At 59.4% G+C, this 24,453-nt stretch overlaps 1 protein-coding gene across 1 annotated transcript in view; it reads left to right on the top strand.

Annotated features, from left to right (window-relative positions):
- The first annotated feature begins 541 nt into the window (after positions 1–541).
- Positions 542–24,453, top strand: part of GFRA2 (GDNF family receptor alpha 2) — a 31,418-nt gene continuing 7,506 nt past the window's right edge. The window contains exons 1-4 of the mRNA XM_054180915.1: positions 542–899; positions 6,481–6,798; positions 10,874–10,957; positions 14,995–15,343. Coding sequence (XP_054036890.1) covers positions 860–899; positions 6,481–6,798; positions 10,874–10,957; positions 14,995–15,343 — 791 coding nt within the window. The 5' untranslated portion in view covers positions 542–859. The remainder of the gene's footprint in view (positions 900–6,480; positions 6,799–10,873; positions 10,958–14,994; positions 15,344–24,453) is intronic.

Below are 24,453 nucleotides of genomic sequence, written 5' to 3'. Positions count from 1 at the left end.
GCCTTTCAGCCATCCGGAGACGAGGCACCCGTGTCCCTTCGCCCCTACGAGCACCCCCATCCCCATGGTGGGGAGGGGGGGCCGGGGCTGCTCCCAGGCGGCTTGGGGTGGGGGGGGGAGCCTTTGGGGCGCGTCGCGGGGGCGGGGGGGGCAGGCAGGGGGGTGGGAGGAAGGAAGGGATGGATGGGGAGCCGGGGGTCTGCACACACACATGCCCCCCGGTGGAAGGGGGGCCGCGGTGCGCGGCTCTGGGGCCCGGCGGAGGGGCTTTGTGGGGGGGGATGGGAGCCTTTGGGGCGCCCCGGGGGGGGGCAGGCAGGGGGGTCGGAGGGAGGAAGGGATGGATGAGGAGCCGGGGGTCTGCGCACAACCCCGCACCTCGGTTGAAGGGCGTCCGCGGCTGCGCTGCCCCCTCCGCGGTGCGCAGCTCCCGGGCCCGGCGGAGGGGCGGAGAGGAGCGGAGGAGGTGGCGGGGCGGGGGGGGGTGGGGGGGGAAGAACCGGGGCGGGGAGGGGGCCGGGCTCTGCCCCTTCTCCGGGGCTCGGCGGAGCGCAGCCGCCCCTCGCCGTGCCTCCCCCCCCACCCCCGGCAGCCAGAGCCTCGGCAGAAGCCGCCGGGAGCCCGGGCGGGGATGCGGGAGGCGGCGAGCGGCTGAGGGCCCCGGCTCCGCGCCGGGGGGAGCACACACATCCCCCCCCATCCCTCTCTTTCACAGCCTCCCCTGGATTTGGGATCTACCTTGGGAATTATTATTTTTTTTTTTTTTGTCACGCCTTTTTTTTTTTTTCCCCTTTTTTTTAATTAAATTTTTTTTTATTTTTTTTTTGCACACGTGGAGGAACGCGTGGATTTTACTAACATGATCTTGGCAAACGCCTTCTGCATCGTCCTCTTCCTAGGTGAGTGGCCCCGGCGGGGGTGCCCGCCGGCCGGGAGGGATGCTGTCGCCTGGCCGGGCAGGGTGGCGGAGGTGGCATGTCCTTCCCCGGGGCTGGGGGCTGCGGGGGGGCTGGAGAGAGGGACCGGCGCTCCTGCGAGCTGGGCACTGCTCGGGGCTCGGTCTGCATCGGGAGACGAACGAGGATTTTAACGAGGGGCAACTTTATTTTCCTATTCTCTATCAAAACATGGACACACACACACACACACCCCCCCCAACCCCATCGGGGCAGCCCCCGCCGCTGGCACCGCTATCGCGATCCAGGGGAGCGGGCAGGCTGAGCGATCAGCAGCGCAGCCCTGATCCCCTCTCTCCTTGTCATTCCCCATGGATTTGCATTTCGCAGGATAGCTGTACCCCCCCGCCTCCAGCCCCCCCCCCCATAGCTCCCAGCGCCCTCCAGCCGCTGCTGCCGTGGCTGCCGGCCCCCCCGCCCCCCCACCCCGCACCGTTCCTGGGAACTCGGCGTGGAGAATCGGAGAATCGGGTTGGAAAGTTGAGCTAATTGCATGGCGGAGGCGGGGGGGGTGGTGTAGAGAATCGTCGTCCCCCTCCGTTGGAATTCATGAGTGTGGCTTTAGCTCCTGTGTGAGTTCTTGAGGAGCCCTGTCCCTGCCAGCAGGAAAAGCTTTGCATTTCCAGGGCAGGCTCCTACCGCCGTGGGGAAGGCGCAGCCAAAAGAAAAAAAAGGGGGAGAAGCCGGAGATGGTGGTGGGTCTGGGGTGAAAAGGAAGGCAAAAAGGTCCCTTTTTTGCCTCCTGCGAGGCTGGGTGGCCGCAGGGCGGTGACTCGGCGGTGTGCCGGGTGGCTGTGGTGTGTGGGATCCCCCCGGCACACCGCAGCGGCGAGCCCCCCGAAAAACTCCGCCAGGCTCGGCTGGGCTGGAGGAGCGTCCCCCAGCCTGCGAGGACGCGGAGAAGGGACGGGCAGCTGCTGAGGGAGACTTGAAGGTTGGCAGAGCGAACCCCCTCCCAGAGCATCCCGCGCTGCGGGGCTTGGTGGGGGGGCGGGCAGGCAGAGGGACCACCCTGCCTGGGGTGCTCAGCATCCCCGGGTGGAAATTGGGGGTGAGGGGCTCCTGCCGTCTCCTGCTCCCCAGCACAATCCCCGGTTGGCGAGGGGAAAGGGTGACGTGCCGCCGGGGGGGTGCTGGTGCCTCACATGCCTTTGCGTTGGGTGGGACACAGGCCTGAGTGCTGGGGGGGGGGGGGGGGAGGAAATGAGCCCTGATTTGGGGTGTCCTTTCTCGTGACCTGCCAGCAGCAGGGCACGCCGGGGGCTGTCGGGGCAGGGGGGCACCAGCCCTGCTTTCCGAGGCAGAGAGATCAAAGAGGGATGCTCCAGGGGCAGGGTAGGGGGCAACGAGTGGGGTGACGTGTGGGCAGGGGAGAGGAGGGGCTCTCCAGCGCTGGCTGGGGGGGCAAGCTGGCCGCTGGCCGTCTGTACGCATGTCTGACTCGCTGCTGGACGTCTCAGGAGCGAGATCCAGGAGGACAGGGATCTCTGGGATGCCCCCCCTCCCCAAGGCATCCAAATCGTGGTCCGTTCCCCCTGGTGGGGGAGGTTGCATGAAAGCGAGACCCTCTGCCCCCAATCCTGGGTGCCCCAGAGGTTTCATGGGTGCAGGGCTGGGGGGGGAAAGGCTGCACGGGGAGGCTGTGACACCCGAAGCAGTCATCACCGGGAAGCCGTACCCCTGGATCGAGCGTTAGGGATGGGGTGCCCGGGGGGCTTCGTCCTGCTGCCTTGGGGAGCAGCCCCCCCGTGATGCGGCCTCGTGGTGAGGAGCCCAGCAGAGCGGAGGAAGCCCAAGCTCTCCACGTCTGGGCTCTGCTTTCCCATGAGCCAAAAAAGCCCTTTTCTTGGGAGAAAGCGATCGCTGCCACAGCGGCCGGGCTGGGAGGCTGCACGTTCCTGAGTGTTTTTTATTTTTTTTTTTGGAGTTGAGTCGCGAGGATAAATATTTACCTCTAAAGCTGCCTGTGTCCAAAGGTCTCTGGCAGGACCAGTAAAAAGGAAACATGTATTAACGGCTAGAAAAGAGGCAACACGGCCTGATGCTGCTGGGGGAAAGCTGCGGGAGCGAGAGGAAAGCGGGCCATCGCGGTGTTTGCTGCCTGGCTGTCGGAGCCTTGTGCATCTGCCTGCAAATCCTCGCTGCGCTCCGACACCCCGGAGAACTGCTGAGGATTAGGTTTAAATGCTCTGCAGATGTTTTATCGATAGGGGTTTAGCGGGTGGTGGATCTGCGAGGCGATTTCTGTTCGGGTCGGGGGGAAAAAAACCCCACCCTTCAGCCGGCCCCTCCGTCCGATCTCCCCACCTCGCGCCTCCGTGGGGTTCTGTGGAGCTTTCCCCGGCTTAGAAGTGCAGGGGGAGGAAGCCCCCCAGGAAAAAACACCGAGCCGGCAGCCAGCCTGAGCGTGCTGCTGGATTTTGGGGGGGACCGAGCTGTCCTGTGCAGGCTGTGAGCCGCGGGGAAGGGCTGCTTCTGCCCTTCCTCCTCCAGCGGCATGGCTTTGTGCCGCGCTCCGGGGTCTGCTGGCACTCCCGGCGTGGATGCAGTCTGCGGGCACCCTCCTTCTGCCAGGCTGTGGAAGAAGCAAGGTGGCAAACACCAGGAGAACGGGGCCAGCTTGCCGCCACGCATCCCTGATGGCTCCCTGCTGGGTGGATTTACCGTTGGGCTTCCCATCCCGGCATGGAGCGCTGCCTGCCACGCCGACAAGGATGCTGGGGTCCCTCACGAGGATGCTCCATGTGGTCCAGCGCCTTTTGCATCAGGGCAAGGCTGTCTCCCTTCCCTGCCTGCCTGCCCGGCACTTCCAGTCCCTGCCTGGGAGGCCCATGGAGCCAGCAGGGAGATGGGATCACAGCCCAGGAGAGGCTTTGGGAAGAGGCTTCATGGCGTCGGCTGGAGAAGATGGAATTGGAGCCGAGACCTGGGTGTGCTCAGGGCAGAGGGCTCAGGGCGAGCGCCGGATGGATCTGCAGCTGGGCTGGGAGGAGGAATGGCACACGGTGGAGCTGTGGGATGGCTCTCCGTGCCTGGGAGCCGCTTGCCCTGGGGCTGACGGCCACAGCAGGAGCGGATTGTCCCAGCTGCTGCGCAGGGTGCCTTGGGATGGCGTTTCCCGGCGTGTAAACGTGCAGGACTGGCCCTTTTCTACTCAAAGCACCAAAGCATCATCCATCTCCTGGCGAAAGGTGGCATTTCTGCCCTGAGGAGCATTTAGGGATGCCTGTTTCTCCTCCGCCAGTCCAGGCTCGTGGATCCTGCCTGCCTCCCATGTGGAATATAATCCTGAAAGGCCAAGGAAGGCCTTCCCAAGGGACATCTGCCACCCCAGATTGGATCTAACGTGGGTGTAGGGGCTCTGCATGTGCTCCTGGCTACCCGGACGCCCTCCAGACCTCTCCGAACCCAACGGTGTTTGTTTGGGAGCATCGGCTGAAGACCAGGAGGTTGGGATCTGTTCCTTGGCCTGTCTGCAGGCAGCGGCGGCGTTTCCACCCGGGGCTTGCTCGTTCACTGCCGGCGTTGCCCTGTCCCTCTCGCAGACCCGAGCATCCCCTCTCCTCTCCCCGTGGCCCGAGGAGCGGGTCCCGACTGGGTGAGGCGGGCAGCGGCGTGCGTGGCCACTTGGCTCCCGTGGCCACTTGGCTCCTGTGGCACGCAGGAGGCACGTGGGGTGTCCGCCCCAGGGTGGTGGCAGAGGACGAGCCCTGCCTGCAGGCAGCTGCCTGCCCTGGAGGAGCCATCGCTGGGGCTGGATGCCCACCAGACCTGGGACCTGCGTTTGTGCCCCTGGCAGGTGGGGGGTGGGACACACGGGTGGCCCTTGTCACATGCCTGTAGGTGTCACTGTCCCCCTGCCATACCCGGCCGAGCGGGCACGGGTTGGAGAGGGGCTGGGAGCTGTTGGAGAGGGGCTGAGGTTTGCTGTGCCCATCTGGTGGTGCCTCGCATGTGGCAGCCAGGGGAAGGGGAAGCTGCGCCCCGGGGGCACCAATGGGGGTGGGCATCTCACGAAGTGAGGTCTCCCCCTGCATCACCCCCTGGGGAGGTGGGGGGGGAGGCGCTGAGGATGCCTTCCATGTCCCATCGTGCCCGTCTTTGCCTGCTCCGAGGGCTTTTCCTGGCCTGCGGCTCCAGGGGGTCCTGCCCACCCCGTCCCCATCGCTTGGCTGGCGCGGGAATGGGGGGACCGGCGCTGCCTGTCCCCCTTCCCCGACAACCCGTGATGGGACGGGTCGGTGGCCTTGCCGGGGGTGGACTTGGCAAGAATCTGTCTCGAAAATGCAAAAGCAAATGAGAAAACGGCGTGAGAGCCAGGGGAGTGCCGGGCGGGAAGGGGAGGACGTGCCGAGGCGGGGTCCCGGGAGCGGGCAGTGGCTGTGCACGGGCAGGAGCCAGGCGAGCTGGACGGTTGCCACCCCGAGGGGCGGCTAGCACGGAGGCACGTAGGAGGCCGTCCCGGGGTGGGGGGAGAAGAGTTCGTACCGAGCTGCAGCCAGTCTGCAGCCCTGCCAAGCCCGAGGGCTCAAAAACCCATGAGGCAGATGCCCTAAAAACCCTGTGTCAGGCCTGAAAACGATGAGATACAACATAAAAACCCAAAAAGCGACAGGGGCAGAAAGTTTGGATGGGCTTTCTGCTTCCCTTGGCTCTTGAGAGATCGTGCCTGGACTGGAAAAATGCTGTGTTTATTTTTTTGCTTGTTTGGTTTTAATCAGAAACAGAGAGTCCCGCGGCATCACGTGGCCTCGTTGGGTTGACCCTCCACCTTCCCCGCCCCGTGCCTTGGGCCTCGTCGACCGCTGCCGGGGGGTGGCCCTGTGACATCCCGCTTGCTTTTTCAGGCTGGATTTTGCCATGTTTGGCAGCCCCCGGTGGGGTTATGGCTGGGGACACATCCCGGCTTAGTTTAGGCATGATGGAAGGATGCTCTCCCTTTCTGGAGCAGCCCGAAGGTGGCTCTAACACCAGGGACCAGCTCTTGGTGGGGTTATGGCTGGGGACGCATCCCGGCTCAGTTTAGCCATGATGGAAGGATGCTCTCCCTCCAGACCAGTCCAAAGATGGATCTAACATCAGGGAGCAGTCCAAAGGTGCTCTAACACCAGGGACCAGTCCGAAGGTGGGATTATGGCTGGGGACACATCCTGGCTCAGTTTAGGCATGATAGAAGGATGCTCCCCCTCTCTGGAGCAGCCTGAAGGTGGCTCTAACACCAGGGACCAGTCCAAAGATGAGTCTAATGCCAGGGACCAGTCCCCAGTGGGGTTATGGCTGGGGACACGTCCTGGCTCGGTTTAGACATGATGGAAGGATGCTCTCCCTTTCTGGAGGAGCCCGAAGGTGGCTCTAACACCAGGGACCAGTCCAAAGGTGTCTCTAACACCAGGGGCCAGTCGGTGACCGTGGCACGGGCTGATGTGTGGGGTCCCGGGGAGGGGACGCAAGGGTTTCACCCCACCCGGTCGCCCTCCCTCACCTCTCTGTGCCCTCGTCTCTCCTCCCCCTGCCCCTCGCCCAGATGAGATCCTCCGCTCGCTGGCTGGCCCCCCGTCCCCGCCGGGGCAGGACCCCCCCCATGGCTGGCGGGTGGCCGTGGACTGCGTGCGAGCCAACGAGCTGTGCGCGGCGGAGCCCAGCTGCAGCTCCCGGTACCGCACGCTGCGGCAGTGCCTGGCCGGCCGCGACAGGAATACCATGTTGGCCAACAAGGAATGCCAGGCGGCCCTGGAGGTGCTGCAGGAGAGCCCCCTCTACGACTGCCGCTGCAAGCGTGGGATGAAGAAGGAGCTTCAGTGCCTTCAGATCTACTGGAGTATACACCTGGGGCTGACCGAAGGTACGGGGCAGGGCTCTGCGGGGTTGCACTGGGGTGGAGGGTGTTGGAGGTGGTCCTGACCCACCGCGAGCTTGGGGAGCTCCGAGGGCACCTCGGTGCTTTGGTAAAAGGGGACTGAGCAGCGCCCGGGGCTGCGCGGGCACCCCGGGTGTTCTGGTTTGAGGAACCCACACCAATTTATCGCCCTTTAGACAGTTATTCCATCACCCGATGAGCCCTCCCCGCCCGGGAAGGGGAGTCGGGAAAAAAACAAGGAAACCCAAGGGTTGAAATACAAACAGATTTAATAGAATACTACTAAATAATTAGCACTAATAATACTAAAGAACCACTATTGATCCAGATACCAATATAAAACACACAAGGACTATACTCAGACCATTCTATCAGGAGGAAGCTGGGCAATCCCACCAGGGGACTGCAAATGTCGGATGCTGTGGCTTCGGGAGGAAGGAGGAAGGTCCGGCATCAGGGCAAGAAGTTCTCCAGATCAGAGCCATCATAGGAGAGAGAGAATTCCTCAGCAAACTCTCTAATTTCTATGGAATGTGATGTTCATGGTATGAAATAACCCTGTTGGCGGCTTGGGGCAAGTGCCCGGGTCTCGCTCTTCCTCGTCCTCACACCCGGGGAGCTCGAAAACACTAAGACTGTGAAACCCACATACCATCGCTGGCGATAAAGTAAATATTTTCACCAATTCAGACACCGGAGTCTTTAAAAGTGTGGTTTTCCCAAGCGTTAGAAGATGTATTAGTCCTATGTCGCTCCAACCAGGACACCAGGCGAGGCAGATCCCACTTTCCCAGGGGATGCTGAGAGCTGGTCTGCCCGACGTGGGCACGGGGAAAGGGAGGAACGGGCTGGGGGCTGCAGCAAGAACTGACCGTGGCCATGGCAGAACTCTTGCGCCAGGGTGTCCGGGCACCCACAAGCCGGGATAGGGCTCCCTCCCTCCCGCCTGCCCCGGAGGAAGAGAAGAGCCGCAGAGGGGCACGGCTTTGCCCCTCAACACCAGCCCTGGGGATTTCTTGGGGTGCAGAGGTTGTCACTGCCTCCTCGCCCCCCTCCAGCCCCCCGTTAGCCCTCGCTCCGGTGGGGTTTTTTTGGGCTGGGGAGCCGCAGGGGGGGCTCGCCTTGTGCAGAGAGGGTGCACCGGAGCCTGCCGTAATTGCAGCCTGGTGGAGGAGTAAATCAGAGGCTGGAGCAGTGCAGGTAATTGAAATTGGATTTTACTAGCCCCCGGGGCTGCTTTCTTCATTGAAGGCAGGATTATCTACTGCCTGAAGTCAGGGGGAGGCCGGGGGTGAAGCCCTGGCCCCTCTGCAGCGGCATCACCGGGGCTGGGGGCTCCTGCTGCTGGTCCAGGGCTGCGGAGGGGCACTTGGCTGGGCTCGGAAGAAGGAACCGGCTGTGAGGGGCTCAGCTGGGGCTGCTGCCGGTGCTGGTGGGGGTTTGCTTCACTGTCATGTCAGCTTTGCCCCCTCCTGCCACCCCTGCGCGGCTCTGCCGGGGCCCGGCTGGCCCCAGTCTGGAGAGGAGCCGCGCCAGCATCAGTTGAGCAGTATAGATCCCTTTAATGGGCTTACGACCGGCTCTGCACATGGAAGCTCTTAAATCCAGCTTCAGCTTGTGCAAAACTCTGTACCAGAGCCCTTGAGCTGTGGCACAGTCCTCGCAAGGGCACGTGCCACCCGCCTGGTGGCACCTTGCGAGCGGACGGACCCTCGTCCACCCACGGCACGGAGCGTGTTGGCAGCTTGGCCCCGCTTCTGCCAGCGGTTTGAGCCTGTAAAAGCGCTTGTTCCTCTGCCGTTTCATTAAAGCCGCCTCCTTTAGCGGCTTGAGCCAAAGTGGGGGGGGGTTGGATGGAGCCTGCGGAGGAACCCCCCATCCCTGGCAGCCGCCTTCCCGCAGCGGGCGCGGGTCTCTCACCTCCCTCCGGAGCTGGGATTGAAGCCGGAGGAGGCGATGGAGGTGCTGGGAGGGCTTTGGTGGCAGCGGCGAGGATGCGGGGGAGCCGGACCCCCAGCACATAAACCCCGCCTTGGGTGAAATTGCCTTCAAATCTGGGTCAGCACAGGCAGGAGGGAGAACCGGCCCAGAGCAGGAATTACTGCTTAATTGTTTTCTACCCCTCATTAGCGGCCCTGGTTCAGCAGTTGCAGAGGGCTTTGCAAACGTGAATGAAGGATGCTTTAGTGCTTGATGGGTACTCCAGGAGCCGTACCTGGAGGAGGAGGAGGAGGAGGTGGGAAGAGAAGTGATTACACCAAGTTTTAAGGAGACGTAGAAGCTTTGGGGACATCCAGCAGCTCATCGCTTTTAACGAGCGTAAACCGATCCGCGTAAAAGCCACGAGGAGCCCAAAGTAGACCCCAAACTTCTGCCTTTTTGGCAAAGACGCTGTGCCTCCTGTCGGTCCAGCCCCTCGTCTGCGGGAGCTGGGCTGTCCCCGCCATTAGGGAGGGCTGTGTTCACTCCAGTCTCATTCCTGGAGGTTAATTGCGTCTCAGCGAGCTCAAGAAAAGTCCGCTGCCCTTTTAATGCTCACTAATTTTCCTAGCAAGCAGCAGGGTTCAGCTGGTATTTAATTATTTATTACATTGGCAAAGCAATATGCCGGGAGGTTACAGTGTTTCCTAAATGCACTTTAATAAAGGTGCTATTTGTCATCGGAGCATTAGGAAACCCGGCGAGGTGAAGGGGTTTGGCCTGAAGCGGGAGGGCTTGGAGCGTGTTTCCTTCCCCCCCTGACCAGCAGCACCATCGGGGGCTGTTCCCCCCCTGCCGTGTAGCATCACCCTGAGGGTGGCGGCAAGGCCAGGCGCGGGATGATGGGCTGAAAACCCACAGCTACTGGAGATATTGTCCCATTGGGGTGTCCCTGCTTGGCCACCCGGTTCTGCCCCCCCCACCCCCGCCCCAAATTTCCAAGGAGCTGCTGGGTTTGGAACAAGCCCTCCCGCATTGCTCCCCGCCTCTTAATGAGCTTGTTTTCCAGCACAGGGCTCCGAGTGGCTCCTTAATTACACGGGATAAATGCTGCCGCCTTGGGCTAATAATAACTGGGTAGAGCCCGTGTGGGCTGGAGTGGTTCCGGCTGCCGGGGACCGTCCCCGGGGCCGACCGGGCTCATCCGCAGCGAGGACACCCGGGCAGGGATGCTGCTGCCAGGCGCAGCGGAGATCGATGCTCCAGGCTGCTGGTCAACCTCCGACTGGGGCTTTCAAAGTCCCGCCATTGATTTTTATTTTTATATATATTTTTTTATATATATGGTTGTTTTTTTTTCTTGTGGCTGATGGGGTTGGAGGAGAGCATTTCCTCTCCTGAGAGCCGTGGCCGGCTCTCTTGAAATCAGCATCTTCTGGAGATAACACGAAGGGCAGGCAGCAAAAGCACGTGGGTTTGCACTGAAATCACAGAAATCGAATCGGGGGCTTTGCTCCCAGCCTAGGGAGAGAGGGAGCGTCTCAGGTTCCCTCTGGAAAGTGCGGATTGCAATGGATGAGCCCCTGGAGTGCAGCGTGGGTGATGCTCTGGCGCTCAAATGACGAGGGTCTCTGTTCCCCTGCTGGAATGATTTCCATTTTCCCAAAGTGCAAGAGAGACAGAGCAGAGTGGAAAACAATCTTTACAGTGGTTTTTTTTAGGCAACTGCTTTTTTTTCTTTTTTTTTTTTTTTTATTGCAACAACGATAAAACAATCCAGCGTTGAGTGTAGGCCCTAAGACTTGCTGCTGGCCCCGACTCTGCGGATGTAGTCACGAGACATTGACCTTTCGAATCTAAATTCCCTCAATTCTTGAGGTCAGTTTGAAGAGCAGCCGCTGCCAAACCTGCCTTGCAGAAGGACAGCCAGCAAGAGTTAAGGCGAGTGGTCCAAAATGGGCTTTTCCTTTTGTTGCAGGGCAGGAATTTAAGCATTTTTTGGTTTTTCCTCCCCAAGTCGCATATTGCCACGCCGGGGGGTTGCCCGCACCCGGCCTTAACCTCGGCGGTGGCTGAGGTTATTGGCTGTGGTTTTTAATTTGCTTTTTCTCCCCCTTCTCTTTCTTCCTTCCCACTCTAGGAGAAGAATTTTATGAAGCTTCACCCTACGAGCCAGTCACCTCTCGTCTCTCTGATATATTCAGACTTGCTTCAATTTTCTCAGGTAATAAAAGCACCGGGCTTCCGCTGCTTTATCTTCTCTCGCCCGTTGAAGGTAGACCTGCTACCGAGCTCCCCGGCAAGGAAAACCTGCAACTCCTTCCCCCGTGGCTTGGTCCTTTGCTCCTCCGGCCCCTGTGGCCGCACTGAAGTCCCTCCTGCCCCTCTTCACCCATCACCCCGGACCTGACACCTTGAGCATCCCCTGGGGGGGGGACACTTGTCCCCCCTGCAGCCAGCCGGGATGCCGGTGCCCGGCAAAGGGGAGCGATGTAGGGACTGGTTCCCGAGTGCTGCCGGGGTTTGGTGCACTTTGGGATAGATTCTCTCCGTTTCCGACCTTCCCGGTGGGATCAGACGTTGCTGGGAGCGGGTGAGCCCCGGCTGAGGTGGGGGCGAGGGATGGACCAGACCCTCCCGCTGCCCATCCGTGGCTCGATGTAAAGCGTTTTGTCTTCTGGAAGATTTGGGACTGGCAGAAGACCCCGTCTGTGGGGAAGGCGGGGTGGGTCCCCCTCGCTGTCCCTCCCCAGCCTTGAGCCGAGCTACGGGATGCTGCTGAGAGAAGGATGCCGAGCCCGTTGGAGCATCGCGCTGCCTCCTCATCCTCCTCTCGGGAACCGAACCCCACCACCATCCTCAGGGAATGCCGTCTATTTCCATGACAACCCTCCGAGCTGCCACCCCCCCCCCCATCCCCCCTTTTTCAAATTAGGTCACGAAACCTTGGCTTCTCCTTCCTCTTCCTCCGTTTAACGCTTTCCCCAAGAGCCACCCGCCACTGGTTTTGGGGCTCCCTCTGTCCTCATGGGGTGCACATAGGGGGTGGTGGCACCTCGGGGACCCAGCAGTGATGCTGTACCCCCGCCTCCGTCTCACCTGGGGACACCTGGGAGGAGGGCTGTGACGCCGCATCCCCTCGCTGCCGTCACCCGCCGGGCTTTTAGCTCCCGAAGCGAATTTGCCAAGGCTCCCTCCTTCCCTCCGGGGAGGCTTAGCACCGGGTTCGGGATGACGATGCCACCCCCTCCCGTCTCCCGCATGCCTTTTTGGATTACATTAGCGTCAGGGAAATATTTTAGCTGCTGGAAAGTATGAAAAGCAAAGTGTCTGGAGTGGGGGATTAAACGCTCATGGGTTGATTTATTCATAAAAAGCAAAGCGAGAGGAGAAGGAAGCCTGTCTGGCAATTTTGGGGCTGGGGGAAGGGGGGGGAATTGGCCGTTGTTACGTGCCGTGGCCATCGGGGTGGCCTCGATGCTTCTTCAACCCCTTCTTTGCCCCCCTCGTGTGGGGCTGGAGGGGTGGGAGCAGCGAGCGGTTGCCCCCCGGGGACCCCCAGCCCCGACCTGGAGCCCGAGCGATTGAAGCAAATGAGCTGTTAGTGTTGTTTCTGGCTAACGAGGCTGAGGCCGAGCGCTGCTAATTGCCTGTGGGGATGGCGGAGGGATTACTTTACCCTTCTAGAGAGACGGGGCTGCGTAAGCGAGGCGAACGAGCACCGCAGCCCTCCCCAGGCGGGGGGCTTTGCGCTCCCGGACCCCCCCATGGAGCAAGAGCATCCCGGGCCGGCGGCGAGGATGCTCTGCCGGAGTCCGCCCTGTGGAATCCACAGCCTGCGGGGAAGAAGGATGAGGGTCCGGTTGGGAAACCAGCCCCGCGCTGTGTTTCTGCCCGCCTGGGCACCAACACGGGGCGGGTGTGGGGGGGTCAGACCCCCAGGCTCTGCCTTCCCCATCGCCCTCCTCCTCCTCCTCCTCTGCCCCTGACCCCATCCTGCGCCGAGAGGCCGGGAAGAGCCTGCCGAGGGGACAGCTGGTGACACCACGCGGTCCCTTCCCTGGCTCCTTGGCCCCCGTTTCCTCCTCACCTCATGAAATTTTCATGCCTGTGCTTTATTAATGAGCTCCCCAGGAACCCTGCGCTTTCAAGCGTCGGCTCTATTAAAATGCATCCAGGTCCCTGCAGGTGCCGGGCAGGGCAGGAGCGGCGCTCCGGAGGATTAGACAATAAGCTGGCACTTTGCACAGATCCCGCGCTTGTGCCGGGGAGCCGCCGCGCTGGCTGTTAACCGCTCGTGAGGCTCGGAGTCCTCACCACATCCCCCCAAGACTGGGAGCTAATCTGGGCAAGGAAAAAAAGAGAGCCATGTGTCCCCCAGCCTCTTCAAGCATCTTTTTCCCCTTCTCCTCTGACATCAGTGTCATGAGCTGGCTCCATCCTCAGCCCTCAGCTGGAGGGACCCCGTAGCACTCTCCAGGTCTGGGGTTTCCTGCTGTGAAATGGCAATTTCTGCCCTGTCCCATCCCTGGGGAGGGTGTGAAGCCCCAAAAGACTGGCTTTATTCCGAACGGGGCTCCACGAGGAGCAGGGAGGAGGATTTCTCCCCCCGCCCCCGCCCCGGGTGCAGCACCGGTTCGTGCTCCGACCATCCGTCAGCTCAAACGTCTCTCTCAGCTCAGGCGACCTTCTTGCCTCTCGCGCTGTTTCCCGAGGCAGATCTACTTATAAATCATACATCATAAGAACCATTCGCTTTACGTACGTCTCATCGAACTCCCCCGTCCCTCCTAGATCTCCACGGGGGGGGTGTGTGTGGTGCGTGTTCATCACTGGGATGACACGTTTGGCATTTTGAGGGTTCTCTCCTAAAAGTTTTGCCCCCGCCCCGGCCCGTGGCTGTGGGGTCTCATGGCATCGCCGCCCAGCTGGGGGGGCTGGCCCTGGGTGAAGGGGGTTATGGGGACCCCATGGCCATCATGGGAGGGGTCAGGACCCCATGGCCATCACGGTGGCACCGAGCCCCCGGCAGCTCCAACATCCCCCCAGGGCAGCGAAACATCAGGTTGGGTTTGCATGGGACAGCATCTTGGGGTGGGGGGGGGTCTTCCAGCTTCGCCTGTTTAATTGGGACCCATTAACGTCGGCGGTGCTGTGATTGCGGCTCCCGCCTCAGAGGCTCACGCCGAGTTGGGTGAGAACATGGGAAAAGGAGACAAAGTTGGGTGCCGCGCTGGAAATGACACCCCCAAAACGCTGCCCCCCTGCAGGGCAGCCCCCGTGGGCAGCTGGGGGAGGTGGGGGGAAACGCTGGCCCGGGCAGCTGCCTGCCGTTCGCTAATTAGCAGGGCCCTACAAACAGGTCTGTGAGGAAATCCTCCTCCGGGCTCTCGTTTGTCTTTGCCAGCAGGAGCCGGGACACAAGGGAGAAATCCACGGATTTGGCTGGGCCACGGAGGGGAAGAAACTAGGGATGTGGTGGCTGGGGCAGTCAGGTGGCTTCTAAAATAGCACCTGGGCTGCCGAGAGCCATCCATCATTTTGACAAAAAAAAAAAAAAAAACCAAACCAAAAAAAAGTGAAATTCAGCGTTTGTTCCCACGCGGTGGTTTGGCTTCATCCATCCTTTCCTTTTTTTATTTTTTTTTTTTTTTTTTTTTTTTTTTGCTCATGGCTGGGATTCCCAGGGTGGACGCGGTCGGTGCGGGGCTGGTGGCTGGTCCCCAGCTCCGGTGGCAGCCTTGTCCCCATCGTCCCCGCCTGGGTAATGCTCAGCCCTGGGCGGGGGGGGGGGGGGGGGGGGGGGGCGGCTGGGGGTGACCCCGTTTTGGGGAGCCCCAGGAGAGGAGGCGGGGGCTGGAGGGACCCTGTGCAGCTCGGCAGATTATTCTGCTTTGGAGCAGGCTGAATAATTAATAATTATTCTTTGAATAATTGACAAGGAAAAAAAAAAAATATATATCGCAAATTCATGGCATGAATTATGCACCGAAGGCTCTTTGACCAGATCCCCCTGCTGCAATCAGTGTGAATTAACCACTTCTGTGCTGGAGGATGGACCCCAAAATGGTGTAGGGTGATGGGGATGAAGGGGGGGGGACACCGCGGAGGTGCATCCAGCCCTCCCCAGGGCAGGGAAAAGCCATGCCAGGGGGTGTCACCAGTGCCATCCCCCTTCCTCATAGCATCTCCCCAGCGTGAGGGCATCTCCCCATCCCTTGGTACCACGCTCATCCCTCCTCCCTCTCGCTCTCCGGGCAGGAATGGACCCCGCCACCAACTCCAAAAGCAACCACTGCCTGGACGCGGCCAAAGCCTGCAACCTGAACGACAACTGCAAGCGCCTGCGCTCGGGCTACATCTCCACCTGCAGCAAGGAGATCTCGGCCACCGAGCACTGCAGCCGGAGGAAATGCCACAAGGCCCTGCGCCAGTTCTTCGACCGCGTCCCCAGCGAGTACACCTACCGCCTCCTCTTCTGCTCCTGCAAGGACCAGGCTTGCGCCGAGCGGCGGCGGCAAACCATCGTCCCTTCCTGCTCCTACGAGGATAAGGAGAAGCCCAACTGCTTGGATCTGCGCAACACGTGCCGGACGGATCACCTCTGCCGGTAAGGGCTCTTTGTGGGCTTTTCCCAGCCTTTCCCGGTGCCGGAGCGAGACCCGCGGGCTTTGTGCAGGGCAGTGGATGGGTTGCGTGACCCTATCGCAAGTTTTTTGGTTGCGTCTTCCCAAGGCCGTGCGGTGTCCTCCAGTAACGCCTGTCTTCTGTGCGCAAAACCAGGGCAGAGACAAGGGGTTTGGGCTGCTGGTGGAGAGGCTGAAGCCTGGCTTTGGGTTTAGTCCTTCGTGCTGTGGGGGGATGCCGTGGGTTTGTGCGGGGCTGCGTGTGGGTGGCAAGCCGAGGGGCTGCCAACCGAGCCCCCCACCCCACCCTGAGCTCTGATCTGCTCCGAAACCCCTCGTGTAAAACTGTGGTTCTGCTTGGCCCGGGAGGCTGCCGTGGGGCGATGCCCTCCAGGGTGGGGTAGAGACGTGGGGCAGAACCAGAGCAGCGGGGAACGGAGCTGCTTTTCTGCCCTGAATGGTGGTGGAGCGGGGTCCCCAGGGACCACCCTGTCCCTATTCCCCACCCGGGGCTGCTCCATCTCCCGGTGCTGCTGCAGAGGGGATGGAATTAAGCCAGCGATGGGCCCTGGTGGCCAAGAAGGCCAGGGGCATCCTGGGGGGCATCCAGAAGAGCGTGGCCAGCAGGTGGAGGGAGGTCATCCTCCCCCTCTGCTCCGCCCTGGGGAGGCCCCATCTGGAGCCCTGGGTCCAGTTCTGGGCTCCCCGGTTCCAGAAGGACAGGGAACTGCTGGAGAGGGGACAGCAAAGGGCCACCAAGAGGACGAGGGGATGGGAACATCTCTCTGATGGGGAAAGGCTGAGGGATTTGGGGCTCTTCAGCCTGGAAAAAAGCCGACTGAGGGGGGATCTTATCAACGCTGATCAATACTTCAAGGGGGGTGTCAGGAGGACGGGGCCAGGCTCTTCTCAGTGGTGCCCGGGGATGGGACAAGGGGCAACGGGCACAAACGTGACCGTGGGAAGTTCCATCTCAAGACGAGGAGGAACTTCTTTGCTGTGAGGGTGGCAGAGCCCTGGCACAGGCTGCCCAGAGAGGTGGGGGAGTCTCCGTCTCTGGAGACATCCCAACCCCGCCTGGAGGTGTCCCTGTGCCACCTGCTCTGGGTGACCCTGCTCTGGCCGGGGGTGGGATGAGGGGATCTCCAGAGGTCCCTTCCCACCCCGGCCACTCTGGGATTCTGTGAATGACGAAAGGCAGCCGGAGCATCCAGACCCTGCAAGCAGCAAAATCCCTCGGCGTGCTTTCAGTGTCCCCAGCCAAACTTCATGGCTGGTAAAAATTCCCTGTTTTCCCCCTTGGCGGAGCAAAGTCGGAGATCAGCCTTTTCTTCCATTATGAAACTCATTATTCATACGGCAAAAAACCTCCCGTCACCCTCCGGGGGCTGGATCAGCCTCATAAAGAACAGGTTTCTGAGGAGGAGGGTCTTTTTGCCATCAAGGTGATGGAGTTTCCCGGAGCCTGGTGGCGAAATAAATAAATAACGCGGCTTCGGGTCCTCCTCTGGCTGCGAGTGCGTGTGGAACGTGGGAATGTGGCTTTTTATCAAAAAGTAATACAATAAGCCAACGTCTACGAATAAAAGATACCAGGGCCCGCGCCGAGTCGTGGCCGAATTAATGGTAGCGCCTCTCCGGCGGCAGGCGTGATGCTCCCTCGGATGTTGGATGCTGCGGATGCATCCGCTCGTGGAGGGGGATAAACCCCCGTTAGCAGCTCATTGAGGGCAGGGGGGGACACCAGAGGGGCCACAGAGCTGCCGAGCGTTAATTATAAAGCTGTTCCTGCATGGAATGAAATTCCACCAGGAAGAGGTGAAGCAGGGAAGGGGGGAGCGTGAAGCGGCTGCTCTGGGAGCTCGCTCCGAGTTGGGAATGCGTTTTTTCCAGCAGCACCACGGATGCTGCCCGGCCCTGCGTGGGGGCTTTCGCTCTGCAAAGCCCCCAAATCCGGCATTTATTTACGCGTCCAGCTTTGGGCGCTGGTTTGCGGAGTTTCGCCTCGACCTCGGCTGTTTTCTCCCCGGGATGGGGCGGCGTGGGGCTGCCCAGGGATGCACCTGGCGGATCTGGGCTTGCAAGAGCAGGTCCCCTCCCACCCGCTTCTCTCCCGGGGGGCTCTGGCGGTGCCCCCCAAGGCTCGGGCAGGTGGGTTTGCTCCAGACCCCCCATTAAAAGCGGTTCCATTACCCAGGCTGCAGCAGTGGGGTATGAGAGGGGTTACGAGCCCGCGGCGGGGCGCCGGGGGATGCTCGGAGCTGCTGCCATGCTCCAGCAGCTCGTGTCACCTCCTCATGTTTGCAGCTGCGCAAGCGTTTTAGAAGCGATGACCTCCCCGGGGGAAGCTGTGCCTCGCACCTGAGCTCGGGGTGGGGGCAAAAATAAGGATTTTTCTCTGTTGATGCTGCGTTGCGAGTGGGAGAGGGTCTGGCTTTTTTTCTCCCAGGCTTTTGGGATGGAGAGGGATCTGGCAGAGCCTTCTTGCAGGGGACGGGTCTGCCCTCCGTGCTTGCCCTGGGAGCGAGCGCGCACGTGTAGGCTGCACTTTATGGTCCTCGCTGCTGTTTTGCCCCCTCCATCTCTTTGTGAGGGAGTGGAGCGATAGGACGAGGGGGGGAACGGTTTTACACTGACAGAGGGGAGATTGAGATGAGATCTGGGGAAGAAATTGTTTGCTGTGAGGGGGGTGAGCCCCTGGCCCAGGTTGCCCAGAGAAGCTGTGGCTGCCCCATCCCTGGAGGGGTTCAAGGCCAGGTTGGCCGGGGCTTGGAGCAACCTGGGCTGGTGGGAGGTGTCCCTGCCCAGGATAAGGGGGTGGGATGATCTTTAAGGTCCCTTCCAACACAAACCATTCCATGATCTCTGTCTGGAGGTCTCCTGCTGGCACATCTTCCTCAGGGATGAGGGAATGGCCCTGAACGCTGTGCCTGGGCATCATCACCTCCCCTGGCCCATGGGGAAAGGATGTGGGGCAGAGCTGGTCAGGGAAAGCCGTCATTTTCCTTGGAAACTCAGACAAGCAAGAGATTTCTCTGAGAGCCTGCTGCCCTGTCTGCTTGGCACTGGCTGCCCGGCTCCAGCATCCGTCAGTCCGTCCACCCCGGCGCTGCCCCAAACATGGACAGGGAGTCGCAGCTCCCGTTGCTGTGGGTCTAACTTCCCAATTTAAGAGCTGGGTGTGGCTTTGCCCGACGGCTGAACCCCGTAGGATCATAGAATCATTTAGGTTGGAAAAGACCCTTGGGATCATCGAGTCCAACCATCAGCTCCACTCTATGAAGTTCTCCCTCACACCGTATCCCTTAACACCACGCCTGAGTCTTAAAGACATTCAGGGATGGTGACTCCACCACCTCCTGGGGCAGCCTGTATCCTTCTCCCGCAGCCTCCTCTCCTCCTCCCTGCACGTCCCTGGTGTTTCCCAGCTGCTCCAGGCCGAGAGCACCCAGTGAATGAAGGAGCTGAAGGAACTCTGGGCTGTCTAACCGCCCCGTGGGTGATACCAGCTCCTCCGGCAGCTGCTCTTTGCGCTTCCTCGGCGGGTTTTGACCGATGGGGGGGTGCCCAGAGGTATCCAGGGAGGATTTGGCTTGGAGCAAGGAGGGGCTCGTTCAGCAGCGGTGCAGAGGGGTTCGGTGCACCCGGTGTGGGGCATCCACAGACTCCGGTGTGTGGCTCCTGGACCCCTGGAGATGCTGGTCCAGCTCTGGGGGAGCAGCTTGCTGGGCTCCTTTGCAAAAGCCTGGTGGGGTTTGCACCCACGTGCGCCCAGGGTGGGTTTGGTTGGTTGGTGTCCCCTTTGCTGAGTGGCTCCAGGCTTGTTTTGCAGGGACAGGGTGGTCTGCAGGGTGCTTGGGGCTGGGGGGGGGCTCTCCTCTCTCTCCCCTGCCTCTCCAAGCCCTCTGCGTTTATAAATAACAAAGCATTGGCAGGCAGCCGCTGCCAAGATCATCACCAGGTGCCGGGAATGTGTATAAATAGAGCGTGCAGGCTTTGTCCTCCTTCCCACAGCATCTGCACCCACCAGGAGCACCCGGGCATGAAACCCCTCCGTGTCCCGTCATGCCGAGCCCCTGCCTGCGGGCAAGGCAAGACTGGGGTCTGCCCTGGGCTTTCCCAGCCATGTCTGCGCTTATTGGGCCGGCATCGCGGACGGATGCTCGTCCTCCTTATCTGCACGTGGGACTGGCAAGGGCATTGAACTTGGAAGCAGATCGGCAAGCTGCTCCGAAACCCAGCGGTGACAGGAGATGAGATAATGTTCCCCGCGCGGGCTGCAAGCATAATTAAGCCTCCTGGCTGATCGCCTAATGAACGGCGAAGCCCTTGGTACCAGGATAGGACTTTGCGGGGACATTTTTGCTGCCATCTCGCCGCGGTGCATGGGGATGCTCCTTGTAGGGGCTGCTGCCCCCGCAGGACACAACCCACCCTGGGGTCGCGTTGTTTCCATCCTGCAAGAAGCAGAGGAGTTGGGGAAGAGGGGAAATTAATGGTCCAGCAAGGAAAACAGTCATTCTGGAAGTTTTAGTGGCTTTTTCCCTCTTTCCAGCTGCTCAGGGTTGGTGGCTAAATGGTCGTTGAACACCAGCCCCTGTCCCATCAGCGGTCACCAAGCTGGGGAGGTAAAAGCCACCAGCTTTTCCATCACTGCTGATGGAATGTGGTATTTTTGGACTGGGGTATTTTAACCAGCAGGCAGTGTCCCAGTGCAGGGGGGGGTGTCTCTGGATCACCTGGGAGTCCCTGTGGCTAGGAGGAGGGTGCTGGGCAGCCCCTCCATGTGCTGCACAATGTAGAGGCCGAGGGCATGAATCGTAGAATCAGGGGATGGTTTGGGTTGGGAGGGACCTTAAAGGCCACCCAGTGGCACCCCCTGCCCTGGGCAGGGACACCTCCCACCAGCCCAGGTTGCTCCAAGCCCCGGCCAACCTGCCCTTGAACCCCTCCAGGGATGGGGCAGCCACAGCTTCTCTGGGCAACCTGGGCCAGGGGCTCACCCCCCTCACAGCAAACAATTTCTTCCCCAGATCTCATCTCAATCTCCCCTCTGTCAGTGTAAAACCCTTCCCCCTCGTCCCATGGCTCCCCTCCCTGCTCCAGAGTCCCTCCCCAGCTTTCCTGGAGCCCCTTTAGGGACTGGAAGGGGCTCCAAGGTCTCCGCGGAGCCTTCTCTTCTCCAGGCTGAACCCCCCCAGCTCTCTCAGCCTGTCCCCACAGCAGAGGGGCTCCGGCCCTCCCAGCATCTCCGGGGCTTCCTCCGTCCCTGCTCCAACAGATCCCTGCCAGGATGCGGCCCTGGAGCTTGCGTGCATCCCTGCCATGGGCTCAGGTCCTGGCGAGGGCAAGCACTCAACTGTGCCCTTCTCAGGAATAGGGTGCCCCAATCTGGGTTATTCTGGGCTGAAATCCTGAATTTTGCTCTAGGCGAAGCAATTCGAATGGCCTTGACCCGTGAGGCTGCTAAAAAAAGTCCCCGGTGAGATGCCCGAGCCCCTTTTCCCAGCTCCCGTCTGCGAGAGCGGGAGCAATCAGGCTCAGATCGCTGTAATTTGTGAAGCTTTTCGTGCCGGGAAGCTTTTCCCAGCACAACGGAGGAGCCTGACAAACTCCCCGAGCTTTGCGTCTGATTGCAGCGGACAGGTTTTAGCTCCCAGAATATAAAAACCTTTCACAAAACACTAACCTCAGCTAAGGGGAAAGGGAAGGAAAGGGGAGAAAAGAGCTGATTTCAGCAGCTGCAGTTTGCTGTATTTTTCATCTTGCATCAGCAAGTCAGGAACACAAATAATCTGGTCTTATATGCTTCAGTGATGCTGGTGCTGAAGAATTTCCCTGCCTCCACTGGCTGTAGCTCCTCGGCATCCAAAAGCAGGGCGACGTTTCATTTGCCTGAGGTTTTCCCCCTTTTTCAGCATATTTGTGGCTCTGGGGAGGGAGTCGGATCCTGCCCGGCTCCTCGCCGGACCCCTGTGTCTCGCCCAGTGGCAGAAAGGGCAGAAACCATCACATTTTGGCTGGGGTTGGGATGCTAACTCAGGAGCGATACCCCGGGGAAGGGGGAAGCTTTGCTTCATCGCCCAAGGACCCACCAGGGATGCTTGGCTCGGGGAGGGATGGATCCAGCCTGGCTTGGTATTGATTAAACACCAAACATGGGAACAAAACGCTTTTTTTTATTATTATTATTATTATTTTATTTTTGTTTTAAACCCACGTCCTCGCCTTCACGCTCTTTGTTTAGCGCGGGCAGAAATGCCATCTGTAATGGATGTTTCCTTGATAAACAGCCACGCGGCAGCTCAACTTTCTCATTACGGCGTGTAATGAGAGCGGCTCAGAAGTACGGCCGGGCTGTCCATAGAGCTGTCTGGGAAGAAGGAGGAGGAGGGGAAAAAAAATGCTCCCGGATTTTCACAGCGGCTCCGGGAGCTGGCGGAGGGGAGCGATGCGTGTGCCCGGAGTCGGGGGGGGACAGAGCTGGTGGGTCCCCAGGGTTGAGTGGCTGCACCGGGGATGTGATAACCTGCAGGGGGGAACCTTAAATTAGCAAATCTGTAAGGGTTGGTGGCTTCGGCTTCCCTGTATGATGCGGGGGACAGAGGGAGGGGGACAGTGGGGAAGCACCCCACGGGTACTTCTCCACCGGGGACCCCACGGTCAACCCATGGAAGGGGTCTCTCAGCTCCCCGACCACCTTGCTGAAGGCTAAGCGCGCTCTTAACACAATAATAAGTCAATTTGCACTGAATAATTAAATAGAGAGCCTTCATAAGTATTGACTTAATGTGACAGCAAGTCTATACTGACTCAGGGTTTGCTTATGTAAACACAATCTCCTGTTCGGCTTAGTTAGCAGTTCAATGAAATAGAACAGTCCTTCAATTAAAATCAAATGATGCGTGCGTTTAATTCTTCCCCTCTCTTACGGGGTAATGATAGGGTTTGAGCAGAGGCAAGAGGATTAAGAAAGAAAAAAAAAAAAACAACCCCAAAAAAAGTCTTTCAACTGCTCTTATCTGTGATGAATCAAGATGCGGCGTCCTAAAAATACATATGGCGAACGAAACTTCTTAATTAACGGCTCCTAACTTAGCAGTCGGTCTGTTGTCTGTCCGTCCTCATTTTCCTCCCCCCCCGCTCTCGCTGGCTTAGCTCTGCTTTAATTCGGGGGTTTCCAGATCGTTCTCTTTTTGCCTCTTCCCCGCTGCCCCCATCTCCCTGGGCGAGGGGCAGCTTTGGGATGGGGGACCCCATCTCCCACGGGGAGATGCTGTGCTATTGCAGGGGTGTGATTTTTCCCTAAAAGCAGGAATTAAAACCCTCCTCGCTCATAACCAGAGCAGGTGACTTCGGCCTCCAGAGGTGGCAGACAACTTTTCCTGGATAAAACAAATATTTCCATTGATCTTTTTTTTTATTTTTCGCCCTGTGATCTGTTTACTAGTTTGGCAAGGGGTCATCCCAAAAAGCAGAGTTTTGCTCCAGCTTCTAGGAATTTTTTTTAGCTGATCCCCATCCCCGGGGCTCTTTGAATTCCCTGACTGCTCTTCTTGGTGTTTGAGGCTCTAGTTTGTTTTTTTTTTTAATCTCAGCTTCTCCAGGCCTGGAAAGCCTTCATCCCCAGCAGGACGAGCAGGCAGAGCGCGTGTCGGGAGGAGGATGCCCAGCGGGCCGGTGGTTTTTTGTTGGTTTTTTTCATGTCTCGCTGAGTTTTTGCATGTTGTCGCAGCTTCTTGAGCATCCGCTGCTCTGCAGGGGGGGAAAAACGCTTTTCCGAGCCGCCTCTCCACGCTCGTGTCTATTAAAACCATTTTTCCTTGGTCCCTGTAAATTGCCTGTGAAAAAAAAAAAACCAACAACACGCAACGTCTTGAGTAATCTCCGCATCTTGGACATTCTCTGCATGAAATATTCAAGAGCCTGATGCCGTTCGCTTTGATGGGTGGTGAGTTATTACCAGCGCCCGGCTTGGACTTCTCATAGGCATGCGGTGACGGGAGCAATTAGCACCCAATTAGGCACCTTGCATATGTTCCGGGGATTTTTCTGCTTAAAAAAAAAAAATAAAAAAAAATTGCGACGCACCAACGAGCCGGGGATGGCGAGGCGGGCGGGGGGGCGGGGAGAGGGAAAATAAACTCGCAATCAAAAAATCCTCTGCTGTGTAGGTAACTTTTAATGTCGGAGCGAGGGTGTCTTGCTGGCAAGTTGAATTTCTGCGTGATAACAAGGGTAGGAGATGAGTTGGCGACCAGGAGGGGATGGGATGGTCCCTGCAGCGACGCACGAAGTCACCTACATGGGAGATCTGTGCACTGAGGGATACAGGCACCCCAGGGACCCAGGTCCCTGGGAGGTGTCTGGAGATGGGCAGAGGGAAAGGGACACATTAAAGGCCCTGGCACTCTGGAATTGCCTCCCCTTGGTGTCGTCCTGCTCTTTTCACCCAAAAAACAAATGTGTTTTTTAGATGGATCAAAGAGAAACAGCTTGTAGCCCCTTCACTTGGAACCGTTAGTAAAAGATGTCCCAGCTCACTGCGGGGGGGTTGGACTCGATGACCTTTAAAGGTCCTTCCCAACCCAGCACAGTCTGTGATTCTATGAAACGTAGCACTTGGAGTGGGTTTGGGATATGATATATGTGTGTGTATATAGAATGATGGAATGGTTTGGGTTGGAAGGGACACTAAAGCCCACCCAGTGCCACCCCCTGCCCTGGGCAGGGACACCTCCCACCAGCCCAGGTTGCTCCAAGCCCCGGCCAACCTGGCCTTGAACCCCTCCAGGGATGGGGCAGCCACAGCTTCTCTGGGCAACCTGGGCCAGGGGCTCACCCCCCTCACAGCAAACAATTTCTTCCCCAGATCTCATCTCAATCTCCCCTCTGTCAGTGTGAAACCCTTCCCCCTCGTCCCATGGCTCCCCTCCCTGCTCCAGAGTCCCTCCCCAGCTTTCCTGGAGCCCCTTTAGGGACTGGAAGGCTGCTATAAGGTCTCCCTGGAGCCTAAGTATAATATATATATAATTAATCACTTTTTAACTCTTTTTTTTTTTTTTTTCCATTTGGAGGCCTTTCAGGAAAAATA

This window comes from Rissa tridactyla, chromosome 20, assembly GCF_028500815.1.
Source record: "Rissa tridactyla isolate bRisTri1 chromosome 20, bRisTri1.patW.cur.20221130, whole genome shotgun sequence".
Taxonomy (NCBI): domain Eukaryota; kingdom Metazoa; phylum Chordata; class Aves; order Charadriiformes; family Laridae; genus Rissa; species Rissa tridactyla.
Note: the sequence above shows the minus strand (reverse complement) of the source record. Positions and strands in the feature narration are given on the sequence as shown.